This window comes from Marmota flaviventris, chromosome 1 (assembly GCF_047511675.1).
Source record: "Marmota flaviventris isolate mMarFla1 chromosome 1, mMarFla1.hap1, whole genome shotgun sequence".
Lineage (NCBI taxonomy): Eukaryota > Metazoa > Chordata > Mammalia > Rodentia > Sciuridae > Marmota > Marmota flaviventris.
In genome coordinates this window covers 20,142,493-20,155,976 of record NC_092498.1, presented here as the reverse complement: position 1 = coordinate 20,155,976, position 13,484 = coordinate 20,142,493, and the positions used below count along the sequence as shown (strand labels likewise).

General features: G+C 38.1%; 1 protein-coding gene across 1 annotated transcript in view; it reads left to right on the top strand.

The window, feature by feature from the left end:
- Lrguk (leucine rich repeats and guanylate kinase domain containing) overlaps window positions 1-13,484 on the top strand; it is a 70,045-nt gene that overhangs the window by 34,776 nt on the left and 21,785 nt on the right. The window contains exons 8-11 of the mRNA XM_071605869.1: window positions 3,635-3,715; window positions 5,491-5,577; window positions 6,883-6,989; window positions 11,551-11,670. Of these exons, the coding sequence (XP_071461970.1) occupies window positions 3,635-3,715; window positions 5,491-5,577; window positions 6,883-6,989; window positions 11,551-11,670 (395 nt within the window). The remainder of the gene's footprint in view (window positions 1-3,634; window positions 3,716-5,490; window positions 5,578-6,882; window positions 6,990-11,550; window positions 11,671-13,484) is intronic.

The window sequence follows — 13,484 nt, the reverse complement described above, 5'->3', positions numbered from 1 at the left end:
TGTAATGTTTTGAGCAACTAATAAATTTCTGATGTTTAAATAAATAAATAAATAAATAAATAAATAAAGTTACCAAATTATAGTGACAAAAAAAAAAGACCTCTGCTATAGTATATTACTACACTTTTGTCAACAAATGTCATTTTAAAATCATGTCAGTCTGGTAGAGGAAAATGGTGTTTTGTATTCTGTTTGTTAGGAATATCTTTGAGGTTAAATATTTTTGTATGTTTGTTAACCTTTTGATTTCTGTTTTAGAAATTATCTTTTCATTCCCTTAATTACTAATTATTTTATGACAGTTTTTCTTTTGCTTTTCATTGTGCTTAAGGTGCTTTTGATATACATATTAAAATAATTTATGAAGGGGTTGGGGTTGTAGCTCAGTGATAGAGCACTCACCTCGAATGTGGGAGGCACATACATGGAGCCAAACTCATCACCATGAGGTATGCACTAGGTATGAGGCCATGGGCAGAGAGGAAGTGGTTGGCCTTGATCTGAAAGCTCAAAAAAGTATTTGCCAAAGTGATGAAGCACATCAGGATTGGATTCCAATACATAGTGTTCCTACTATGGGACTGTGTTATGACTCAACAGATCCCTGGGTTCTATCCTCAGCACCACATTAAAAAAAAAAAAGGTATTGTGTCCATCTACAACTAAAAAATTTTTTAAAGATAAAGTAATTTATGAAGTATAATCAATATATTCCTTTGCTTCCCTTTATTCTTTTTATAATGTTTGTGAAGTCTTTTTTCATTCTAAATCTGGTACACGTTCACCAAAGCTTTTTTGTCTGTTTTTCTTCAACTTTTAATCTATAGTTTATTTTGTGGTATAATTGAAACAAAAATTTAAATTTTCTCTTTTTCCCCAATATCTAATAGTAATATGATGATAACAGCTATCATTTATTGAGTGCTCACTGTATGCCCAACATTATGCTCAATAATTCTCATTCATTCATTAATACATTTAACCAGTACCTTTTCTGAATAATTTTCTCACTGACCTGTGGTCCACTTTTTAAAATATTCTATTCCATTGGTCCATCTGTTGTCTTTTAATGCAGTAATGCATTTATCACCACCACCATCATCATCGCCATCATCATCTAATTGATAGAGTCTGTAGTTTGAAAAACACTGCTTTTCTGCACAGATGGATATATACATAGCAGTGGAAAAAAATTAATCATTGCACCTAATGGTCTCCTAAGGAGGTGTGTGTGTGTGTGTGTGTGTGTGTGTGTGAGAGAGAGAGAGAGAGAGAGAGAATATAATATGTATGTTGAGATATTTTTAAAGAAAAGGCTTTAATAGATCCCTTTAGTGCTGGATGATGGTGCTTGGAGAGCATGACCATGAAGGAAATGGCATAAAAAAGAAGTTGGTGTACTTCTGGATTGCAGTGGTCACCAAGGGTCAAGTAGGTTAGGAAGGGGTTGGCAGGACATTCTTGCCAGCAGATAGCTCATAAGAGTCTAACCTCTCTGACAATTTTTACTTTCAGTCATTTGGGGTGCTGTTGTCCCTTCTACACTCCTGTAAAAGCTTGGCACATGCATAGCCTTGGGTCTGTGGCCTTTTGGAGAAAAGATGGAGGATGGTGGTGTCGGCTGCTGAGTGAGGCTGTGCAGGAGACAGGGACACATACAGAGTAATGGGTATCTGTGGCATTTGCTAATTTAGCAGAAGTGGAGACTTGAAGCCAGGCTACCCCATGGCTGCTTCCTTCTTCCCAACCTCATCAGACCCTTGGAAGGACTGGGAAGAAAGTTGTATCCCTTGCATTTGACTCTCAAAGATTCACTGATCCCAGCTGACATTTTATTGGTGATATAATTTCATACAGTCCATGATCATTCTGTTCATGGTGTTTGCAACATATCAAGATTTTTCTGGGGCTGGGACTGTGACTAAGTGGCAGAGTGCTTGCTTAGCATGTGTGAGGCACTGGGTTCGACTCTCAGCACCACATAAAATAAATAAAACAAAGGTCCATCGACAGCTAAAAAAAAAATTAAAATTAAAAAATGATCTTTCCATGTCAATCACTGTAGATATCATAATTGTCTAAAATGAATACATAGTGTTCCTACTATGGGACTGTGTTATGACTCAATGACATAATGATATAATAATAGAGTTCTTGAGAAATTAGAAACTTTTTACTTTTACTAATAACATTAGACTGAATGTTCTTATATCTAATTTTGCCTGTCTGATGATCTCCATCAGAAACATCTTGAAGTAGGATAGCTCGTTCATAGCTTAAACATACATGCAATACATCAGATTCCCCTTTAGAAAGAATATACTAATTTCTATTCTTACCAGCAATGTCTACAGGTGCATGTGGCTAAGACTTGTTGGTGAGATGTGGTGAGTGCAGGAACACATTTCCTCTTAATGTTTATTTTAGGTTCAAGGACAAGAATTCCATGCTAGAGGGAAATTATCCACCACTCAAAAGTTCTGTGGAGCAGTATGAAACAAGTTTATACTCTATCTTCTTGAATGACACAATATTAAAAAATTCATCTCTTTTTTTTTTTTTAGATGATCCATCTAATGATGGACTGCCTAGTATCCTATGGAAAAGCATGTGTATAATAGCCTAACATTGCTCTAGCCAGATTGATGTGTGCAGGTTGTATATTGCAACTTTGGAGTTTGCCTTTCATATTACATTTTTGAAAATGGCACCCTTTGAACATGATGCATATGTTCATCTCCTAACTTAGCTTTGGGACTAATTTACATTTTAGTGCATTTTGTGGTTGCAGAACTCAGGGTTACTGAGACCCTGCTATTGGAATGCTTTTGCAGCATGTGCACAAAAGTTTTGGAAAAAAATAGAAATGAAAAAGTGATTATTAAGTTATTGAAAACTCCAATATCTATACCAATAACGTTGTGATTTGTCTAATTGTAGAAAATTTAAAGTATTTGTCTTTAGTGGAGGATTCAGGCCTGCTTCAACCCAAGTTGGTTAAATTAAGGATCTGCCAGGCAATCTTTTTTCCCTTTACTTTTCAAAGTTGGGAAACAACTTATTCAGAAACGGGTGAAAAATAAATGTACAGTCTATTAGCAAAAAAAAAAAAAAATTAAGGCAAATAGTGGATACTCATCAAGAAATATGTCATGCCTATTCGTTTTTCCCTTTCCTAAAATAATTCTCTTCTGTGAAAAAAGTGATAGCGCCACAGGCATATGGAGTAAGAGGGCTTAGCCAGTTACAAAGGAGCAGGGCTAGGGAGGGAGGTTGAGTGGCGGAGGGCTCAGTAGGTGTAGGGACAGGTGGGGAGTCAGGCCAGCCTTGTGTGCAGTTTTTGTACTGTTACTTTTGTACTCTTTTATTTCCATTTAAAATAAACATGGATGAGAGAAGGAAGCCAAAGGTTCTCTAACTTGAGAAAAAGAAGAAAAGGTGGTTGTGTGTTCACATTTATTGAAGAGGTAATTCCCATGTCTGTGTAGTTTTGTGGAATTCTTGTTAAAAAGCTGGATATTCAAATAGGGCAATATTAAAAAATAAATTTAAGAATCCAAACTGGACTCCATTATATTGTTTTTCCTATTGCCTTTGTGCATTGTCTATTAATATTTTTGCTTTGATTAAACAGATTGCTGAGCTGAATGAAATAGAATACATTGAAAATCTTCCTATTCTCCGAATTCTCAATCTTCTAAGAAATCCAATTCAGGTGAGAGCTCATTTATATGAGGGGAGGAGGTGGAGGAGGACCTTAAAAGTTTTCCTCTTCGGGAAGTACTTCTGATAAAGAACATCCGGTATATGAATACACTTTATCTTTCTTCTCTGTCTTTTAGAAAAAAAATTAGGATAAGTAACGTGGCACCTAAAATGACCTGTTTTTCTAGAAATTAGATTTTTGTGACTACAAGCTGTCTGCACAGCAACACTATCAGTAAAAGTCGAGTCCAGAACTGAATGTCATTCACTTGCCTTGCAGGGTCATTTGTGGCCCATCCTGGGTGGCACTAGGATTGTAGGAGAGAACAAGTGACACTGGAGAGCAGTGTTCATTCACATCAGAGAACACAAGACCCCGGAAGTATAGACAGAACATGGTTCCTATTTTGTAACAGAGTCAGAGAAACTGTATGATTAAATACCTGAAGTGATATATAGCCATGAAATTGGTGTGGTTATAAGAATTATTATAAAACTATATGTATATATGTATGGAGTTATCTCCTAGGGTTTCTTAACCTCTGAGATGCAAAGCTCAGGTTTTTGGGTTTCTTTTTTTTCTCCATTGATAGATCCATTCTTCTGGCCTCCCTCCTTCCCTCCTGTCCATCTGTCCTTCATCCAGTTTTATACCTCATCCTTCACGTTAGCTTCCACAGACTCTTGCCTGTGTGCATCCCCAGGTGCCTTTCTTCCTGTATGTAGTAGATGGATATGTCTGGGAAAGTGAACCGCAAAATAGAAAAATAAATAAGGAAGATTTAAAAGTAAAAGCAGCCCTTGTTGAGGGACTAGTGAGAGAGAATTTAAAAGCGTCTCTGGGAAAGTGAAGAGTGGGACATGGCCTGCATGTCCCAGTTGCAGATCCTTAAACTGCATTTACACATGTCCATAAAGAAACACTACACGCCCTGGAGAGAATGCTGGGTGCACACCCTCTCTACAATGTTCACACATGGTATACATCAAAGAAAGCTTAACATTTCTAATTGACATATGTACTTATTTATGGGATATGGTGTGATAATTCAGTACATGTATACAGTGCATAATGATTAAATCAGGGTAATTAGCATTTTCATCTCCTAATTCCTTTTTGTTGGGAAGCTCAGTAAAAGATACCTTTGTATATTTAGTCACATGAATTCTCTTCTATAAAAGGTACCATCCACTATTATCTTGCCTTTCAAAGCAATGTAGCTTCTTTATACAAAAGACAAAATGACATTTTAAAAAGCAGATAATCCTAATAGAACAGATGGTAGGGGGTAATAAAGAATTTGTTTTATAAGTGAATATTAAATTATTATTGTTACGAGAAATTAATAACAAATGATACAAATCAATACAAAAATGCAAATAGACAATAAAATAATAATAAATCGCAAAATTTAATTCTTTGCAGTAATGAAACTCATTGGCATTAGAAAACAAGGTTTGAGCTACTGGCCTTGGAATCTTAGATGAGATGTTTTCCCTCTCTGAGGCTTAGTTGTTTTTTTTCTTTAGAAATGAGGATAATCCTACCTACCCTGCTTATCTCACATGGAGATTAATAAGATCTGCACATTTGAAGAGCTTTAAAAATGACAAGGCGCAGCCTGCATCTGATTGTTAATACATGGGGCCTGGGGAGTCTTAGGAGGGGGTCTGGGGATGGTAGGGGTGGCAGGCCAAAGGCCCGAGCTCATGAGAAAAGACTGTGGTGCTTGCCGACTTGGGGAAAAGAAAGCAACTGAATGGTCCTCTTGATATTTTACATAGGAAAACCCTGAATACTGGTTATTTGTAATATTTATGCTACTGCGACTCACAGAATTAGATCAGAAGAAGATTAAAGTAGAAGAAAAGGTATGTAAATCATTATCATTTCATGTGTTTATGGGTTAAAAAAAGCTTCCACTGAGTGCTGTAGGACCAGTATAATCAATATTTGAGATGCAGACTAATATGTAAATTAATTCTTACTTAGGGACTGTTTCCTTGTCCCAGGATTTATCAGTCAAACCCTCTGCAGAGCTTGGCATCAACAAATGCAGGCTTCCGTTGGTCCAGTGGAAAGCTTAGCTATGAGAAGCAGAAAAGACACTCTTCTTATCTAGGCCACGTTGTGGCAGATTAGCAGTTTGAAAACTATCCTGTTGGGAGAGGATACCATCCTATCTGGGTTACTTTAAAAATTAATTTAATAATAAAATGTACTATAATGTCATCCTACTATATAATCAAAAGGTATTCAAATAAATAGCTTCTCTGATATTTTTAATCCTTTAATTCTGCTCTTTAAAAGAATGATTTATCTGGTCATACAATTCCAGAGCAGCCAGTCTTGAATGCTAACACCTGACTCCCTCCCTACCATCGCCAGAGTAGAGATCTCTACTAGTGAGGCCTTTCCCACATTGGATGTGAATTTGAGATAGGACTGAAGACAGGTGTAAATGGGTGGAGAGGCACGTATTCCATCTCAGATGTGCCTTTCTGTAATCTTGACTAAAAATAGATACAGATGATCCCTATTATTATTTTCATGCTGAAAGTCACTTAGTAGATTTCTCTTTTCCTTTAATATTTTGCAAAAAGAATAAAATTTATAACCATTATTAAATAAAAGTATGGCAGATGAGACTGTTTGGAAGATGGTAAAGATGAGATAGGGAGCAGCTCATTAGGAAGAAAAGACCATATTTTCCAATGGAGAAAGCTCTACTAAAGGAGGAAGTTTGGGTAGAATGTGAGAGTGTGGAATAATTCTGGGTGACATGGCATTAGAAAAAATTCCCCAGTATCTACTGCTGTAATCTAGAACTACAAATTTTATTATTCTTCTTGTACTAAAAATTGCAATCTTTGCCATAGTAAAAGCAAGCATAGACTTCAGAGGTCTGTTTTTTTATTTTTTTTCCTTCTGCCCCTCCCAAACCCAGGGATATAAAAAGTACGAGATCAAAGGATTCTACTCAACGTTTAAAAATAATTATCATTATTTAGATTTTAGGAATGTAAGAGTTGACATGAAAACTAATCACGGGCATGGGTTAGATTAGTTTGCATACCTGGTTGCATGTCTAGAATAATTCATTAAAGAAACTCTAAGCCCTGTCTTCATTTCAGAAACCAAACATTTTCCCTTTTACTTGTCTAATTCTGGAAAAGGTTTCAGCAGTGAATAAATATGACCCTCCCCCTGAAGTGGTCGCAGCCCAAGATCACCTGACTCATGTTGTCAACAGCGTCCTGCAGCCACAGAGGATCTTTGACAGGTATTTATGTGGACTCTCCAGGGTAGAACTCAGGATGGGCAAGCAGACGACAAGCTCATCATTTTCCCCAGCCCTCTATTTTGTGACCGGTTCATTTCCTAGACATGTGACTTTCTCTGAGGGAAGGGGCAAGTGTTTTTTGATAGACCGTACTGTCTCAGTTATGGCCTATCATACTTCAGCCTGCTGCTCTCAAGCAGGGGGACCCACTGATTCATCTTTACTCTTTCATCAGACCCCTTGTATGTCGGCTAGCCTGAGCCATATGATACTGAAATAAAAAAATAAAAAAGGTTGTCAATTCTTCTGCCTTAGCATCAGAACCCAGTCCCTAGTCTCATTAACGGAAAATTGTGATCATTTATATCCATTGTAAATCTTTCCTTTGCTGTGAATTAATACTAAATACTCCTGCCACAGAGCCTTCTGTGAACTCAGATTATTAGGGAGTCCCTAGAAGGAAGCACAGCTAGCCTAAGGGAGACCTGAAATATCTTTACTGAGGGAGGAGTCGCCCAGCTTGGTTGGGCGCATGAATAGAGTCTCTCACCTCTAAATTCCAAGACAGATTTACCACGGTTTCTCCATTTCTTTTTAAACAATCTGTTGGAGCAGATGGCCATTTATGCTGTAAGTATAATGCAGAAATTCTATCAATACCCAAAGGCATTTTAAAAATACTTGTAAAACTCTTGGGTATAAATGGCCTTTCTTGTGATATTTGCTTCTGTATTTCACATGGCTGGTTTCCCACAGAGAGCAAAATGTTTTATTTTGCAACCCAGGACATGATTTTTACGTAGAATTTAATAATGTGGACATTGACAGTTTCTGTGTGTATGGAAGCCCTCTAGGTGAAATGATCTATCGTTATTTGTACACATCTGGAAAAGCACATTTGATTTAAAAGGTGGGCATTTATGTCCTCATTGTATTTTTTTTCCAGTTTATAATATTGCTACTTATTTCATGCTTTAGGGGGCATTTATATAAAAACATGTATCAAAAATTTGCAGCATGTTTGATAAACATGTATTTCTTGATCATTTCTGACTGTCAGGAAAATAAGAGCCAAGGCCCAACAGGCCGGATGTCCAGGATGGAGCAGTGTTCCTGGTGCTAGCTCAGCAGCTGGTGCACTGGCCTGCCTTTGCCCTTTCCGCTGGGCGCCAGCACCAGAAGTCAGGCCCAGGAGGGGAGCTCTGACTCTTGGCCCTGGGAAATGAATGTTGCATTATCGGAGAATCCTTGTCTCCCCCTCTCCTGGCATGACCAGGGAGAGGATACCGTATTCAAATGACACGGCCAAACCTTGACTCTGGCCTGGTAGTCATTGGTAGCTTTCTTATTTGAAATGACAAACTTCCCCAGTCTTGTGCATGTCTTGTGCCAAATCTGGAATTAGTCATTTTTCCATGAAGCCCCAGTGTTGGTGAGAAATGGTACTTCTCTGTCCTAAAATGGTGCTAGAGATACTCATAGCTTTTGGGTTGGTCATTGTTTCTAGGCTTTTTAGTGGAAAGAGCTGGTAACAGCTTTCTTTCCATTCATCCATCCATCTTTATCTGCACGTGTCCATCTACATCCATTCAATCCGACTGTATCTCTCTATAGATGGCTCTATCTGTATGTACCTCGAGATCCATGGGTTAAGTAACTTGTCAATTCATAGCGATACTTAAAATTAAATTTCAAGACTACAGTTAAGCTTTATTTCTTCTCCTTTCCATTACATCTGCATTTACTTTTCTCCCCCACCCATAATCCTGATTCTCAAGGACAGAGAGGAGCATAGAATGACAAAATCTCGTAATCACTCATTTTTAAAATTTTAAAATGCTATGGCCAATGAGTCCTGAAAGACATTGAAAGCATTTTCTGCCTATGCTGCACCCATTTAACTTTGCCCCATTTTTTCTTGTGGTAAAATATCTACAGCATAAAATTCCTACTTTAACCATTTTTGCGTGTGTGTGTGTGTGTGTGTGTGTGTGTGTGTGTGTGGTTGGTGCTGAGGATTAAACCCAGGGCCTTGTGCATGTGAGGCAAGCACTCTTCCAACTGAGATATATTCCCAGCTACTTGAACCATTTTTAAGCAGACAGTTCAGGGACCTAAATACTCACCATGTTGTACAACCTTCACTCCCATCTATTCTCAAAATATTTTCATCACCCCAAACAGAAACTCTATACCCACTGAGCAGTAACTCCCCTTCTCCAGTCCCTAGTAATCGCTCACCTTCTTTCTGTCTCCATGAACTTGCCTACTCCATATATTTCCTAGAAGTATCAACAACCCCATTTTTAAAGTAGCATACTGCACTTTTCTGGTCAGAACATACAGTTGCCACATACAGTACTTTCTCCTTCTTTGTTCTCATTTATTCGCTTTTAGTCTTAGTTCTCATTAGTCTTGAGCAACTACATATTTATTGCTCACTACCAGTCCTTTTACTGGTGTCTCTTGAGTCATTTGGGTTGTATGAGGCTTGTTTTCTAGTAGATTCCTTAGGAAGGACTGTGGGATCGTTGTCCTTTGAGTTCTGGCATGTTGGTAACAGTTGTCCCCTTCACACTTGAAGGTCATTTCTGCTAAATATAAAATTGGTTGCTCACAGTTTTTCCCTTGAATACATTGAAGATGTTACTCCACTTCGTTTTGGCATAAAACATTGCTGTCCAAATCTACTGTTTTCCTTTATAAGTTGTGTGCTCTCTTTTTCTAGTTTAACCACCATGTTTTCCCTTTTTCTTTAAAGCCCAGTAATCTTACTGTATTGTGTCTCGGTACTGGTCATTCTGGCTATTTATAGGTATAAAGTGTGTAGTTATCTGTTTTGTTTTGTAATGTCAGGAAAATTTTCTTGAATTCAAAGTCTTTACTATGTTTCCTATTCCTTTGTTTTCGTTGCTTCTTCAGGAAGATCTCCTTTGTCTATTTTCAGCATTTGTCAATCCCTCTCAAATACATTTTTTCTCTTTAGACACTTTTCTAAAAGAAATGTATTTTGAGGTAATTATATATTCACATGTAATTATAAGAAACAATAGCAAGAAATTCTGTATACATTTTCCCCAATTTCCCCCAATTGTGATGTCTCACATAGCTTTGGTAGAGCATCAAACCCAGGAAATTGGCCCGGAAATCCACCAATTTTATTGGATTTCAGCAGCTGGGCCTGTCCTCATGTGTGTCTTAACTATTTAGTTTGATGCAATTTTATCACCTGTAGATTCATCTGAGCACCACTGCAGCCAGTTTCATCACAAGGACTTCCACAGCCACAGTGCCTCCCTTGCTCTCCCCTAGCAATCACTAATCTTTCCCCATCTCTGTAATGTCACTTCAAGAATGTTATGCCAGTGCAGTCATACAGCATAACTTTCAGGGATCCCCCCACCCTAGTACAATGCCTTAGAAATTCATCCAAGTTGTTGTATGTATCAATAATTCCTCTTTTTTAGTGCTGAGTAGTGTTCCACGGTACAGATGTATCACACAGTTTACCTGTTGGAGGAAATGTGGACTAATTCCGACTTCTGGCCACTACTAATAAAGTTGCTGTGTACATAATGATCAGGCTTTTGCACGTGTGCGACAGCTGCAGCCTGGTGGCTGTGGGGTTCCCTGTCCTCAGATCTGCCAGCTGTGCCCCATTACTTCCTCCTCCCTCCTGCACAGACTCCAGCACGCTGCAGCTTTTGTGGGTGTGTGTTTGTTTTCTTACACAGGTTTTCCGTGAGCCTTTGCTCTTACATTTGTCTGTATGTGGCCATTCAAAGAGATTAGAACAGGATGCTGCTTCATCGTCTTCACAGAATTTTCGTTGAACCCATACTTCAGTTGTGTATTTCAAACATTTTATTTTGTTCTGCACTTCTACGATTTGTTTCAAGAGTCCAAACTGCTGTGCATGTCGCAGGAGATTCTATCGATAAATTCGTCCTTTAGTCCAGTCTTCATGTCCAGAAGCCAAACCTAGAGTCATTTATCAACTCTTCTTTCCTTTGAGCGAGTTTATTAACCTTTCTGCACTTCAGTTTCTTCATGTGTTAGAGGGGAGTGATGACAGTAACATCTTCCTTAGCTCTTGTAATGATCAAATGAGGTGCTATGCTAGAATCACCTCCTAGAAACTCCTAGAATAGTGCCCAGCACATAGACATTGCTCAGGTAAATTTTTGTCATTTCTATAAAGTCTGCTTTGCCTACCTGTGTTCCAACTCAGTCTCAGAGGGCAGTCATTTCTTTCATTGACAAGTTCTGGAGGGAATATCTGAACAATTAATAACTACTTATCTTACCATATTTTTCCTTTAAAAAGCTTAGTAAAGTCAATTTACATAAATTTGTATTTTACCTAGTTTTTATCTATGCTTTGGATTTTATTTTTGACATAATCAACTTGTTTCTGGACCATCCTTCTGTCTGTAGTGTCTATGTATATAAGTGCTCATTACTGTAGTGGTGACATGGGGGCTTTTCCTAATGGGTGTAGTTAATATGCTGCATCTCTAATGGGAGTAGGACAGTAATTCACTCTGGTCCTGTGTCGCAGCACTCTTCCCAGTCTGGACGCTCCTTATCCCATGTTGATACTTGCTGGTCCTCAAGCTTGTGGGAAACGAGAACTTGCTCACCGCCTCTGCAGACAGTTTAGTACTTACTTCAGATATGGGTAAGTGTGTTTATTGGCTTATAAGACTTGGAAATTCTTCCAAGTTGTTACAAGTATCAGTTGTTCCTTTCTACTCAAATCTCAGATATTGCTAATTTTGGCTATTAATTTTAAGCACATTCATAAAAGTACATAATCAATTTTTTCATATTATATTTTATAACAAAGCTAGAAGTGGTAAGTAAACTCAATGTTCCACAGACATGAGCTCTTGGGAAGGACAGAGTACCCTGAGAGTGTCAGTTCTTGAAAGTAATTTTTTTTTTTTTAATAAAATTGAATCAGTGTTGTTAGCTGGTCATAGAAAGACTAGGAATCTTTATTCTTATGCCATGTTAGTAGACATGGTCAAGATGATTGTTAAAGCATACTTCCTAGTTATGGAACTTAACAAGTAGCAAGAAGGTTTGGTCTTTTGTGAAACAGACAGTAAGCACATAGCAGTGACCACTCCCTGAAGCAATCAATCAGTGGTACATCCTGACTATTAGATGCCTCTTCCATAAAAGGTCCACTGGCTTCTTTGCCATTTATTATACTGTAGTATACATCCTCCAGATGTTTAACTTGATTCAATGCCAGCCCAAATCACTCTCCAGAGCTTGAGAGTGCTCTTCTTTATAACTGATCAGCATGGAGCTTGAAGGCAGGCTCCTCCTGTTGCCTCGAGGTGCAGCCGTGAATCACGGTGTTGGGTGGGATGTGCTCCAGGGGACAGCGACCCCAGCTTGCTCGCTTGGGACATGTGCTGGCAGCATGTGAGCTTGGTCTTCGTCTTCTGGGGCACCTTTCAGTAGCAACAAGGACAGAAAAGAGGCAGCAAAAACATCTCCTGTCTTTCCCTTTAGGTTAGCACTTGATAAACTCTTCTGGAGCAAATATTTGGTGACTGATTCCCTAATGGCCCAGTTAAAATAGAGGATATATCTTGAAAAACTAGAACCGTCCAAGAAAACCATCCAGCTGGGTTTACGGATGTTTTAGAGGTTCCTGTGAATGCGATTTAGAATTGCTGCTGTGGTCTCTTCAGCAGTTTTCCTATTTATTTTTTATTATGGTAAAGAAATTACTTTTAGATTAGTGGTGTGTGTTGATGAGCTGAGGATGTGACTACAAAGATATATAGGACAGCAAGAAAAAATAAATGCAAACTTATGCTCTTACAAAAAAAATTCCTTCCCCTTAAGCTACATAAGTTCAAATAATGTAAATACTATTTTAAACAGGTCACCTTATTTAAATATTTTAAATTGCAATCTGCATCTCAACAACTTTAAGACATACATACTACAGAATGATTTGATTAATATATTTTAATATTCTAAAGTAACAAAATAAATTAAAAGCTAATATTAGAATAAAAAGCATAAAGTGTCATTATGAAGGTACTGAACCTGTCCTAAAAGATAAGTTGAACACAGTGAATGTGAAGTCAAACTGGGACAAAGGGCATATGCTGGACTGTTGTGCTAATGTGTAAGTTTGGAACCTTTTAGCAAACCAAAGTGACCTAGGGAGCCAGGCTTTCTCTGGTTCCTTTCACGTCTCTATACCAATTGTGTTGCCCAGAGCTTTGCATTTGTGATGTGCTATTGCTGAAGCATGCTGGGTCCCTGTGTGCCTGGAATGTTTGTTGACTACCATCAAGACTCTGGTCCTGTCACCCCCACATTCTTAGCTGGCTTGGCACCCTCAATTACTCATTTTCCCCAAATTTTGTATTTCCCTTGTTAGAATGCTTATCCTCCACATTTCAATTGATTTATTTAATGTTTGTTTTCTCTGCTTGTCTGCAAGCCCAATGTGGGTAGGGG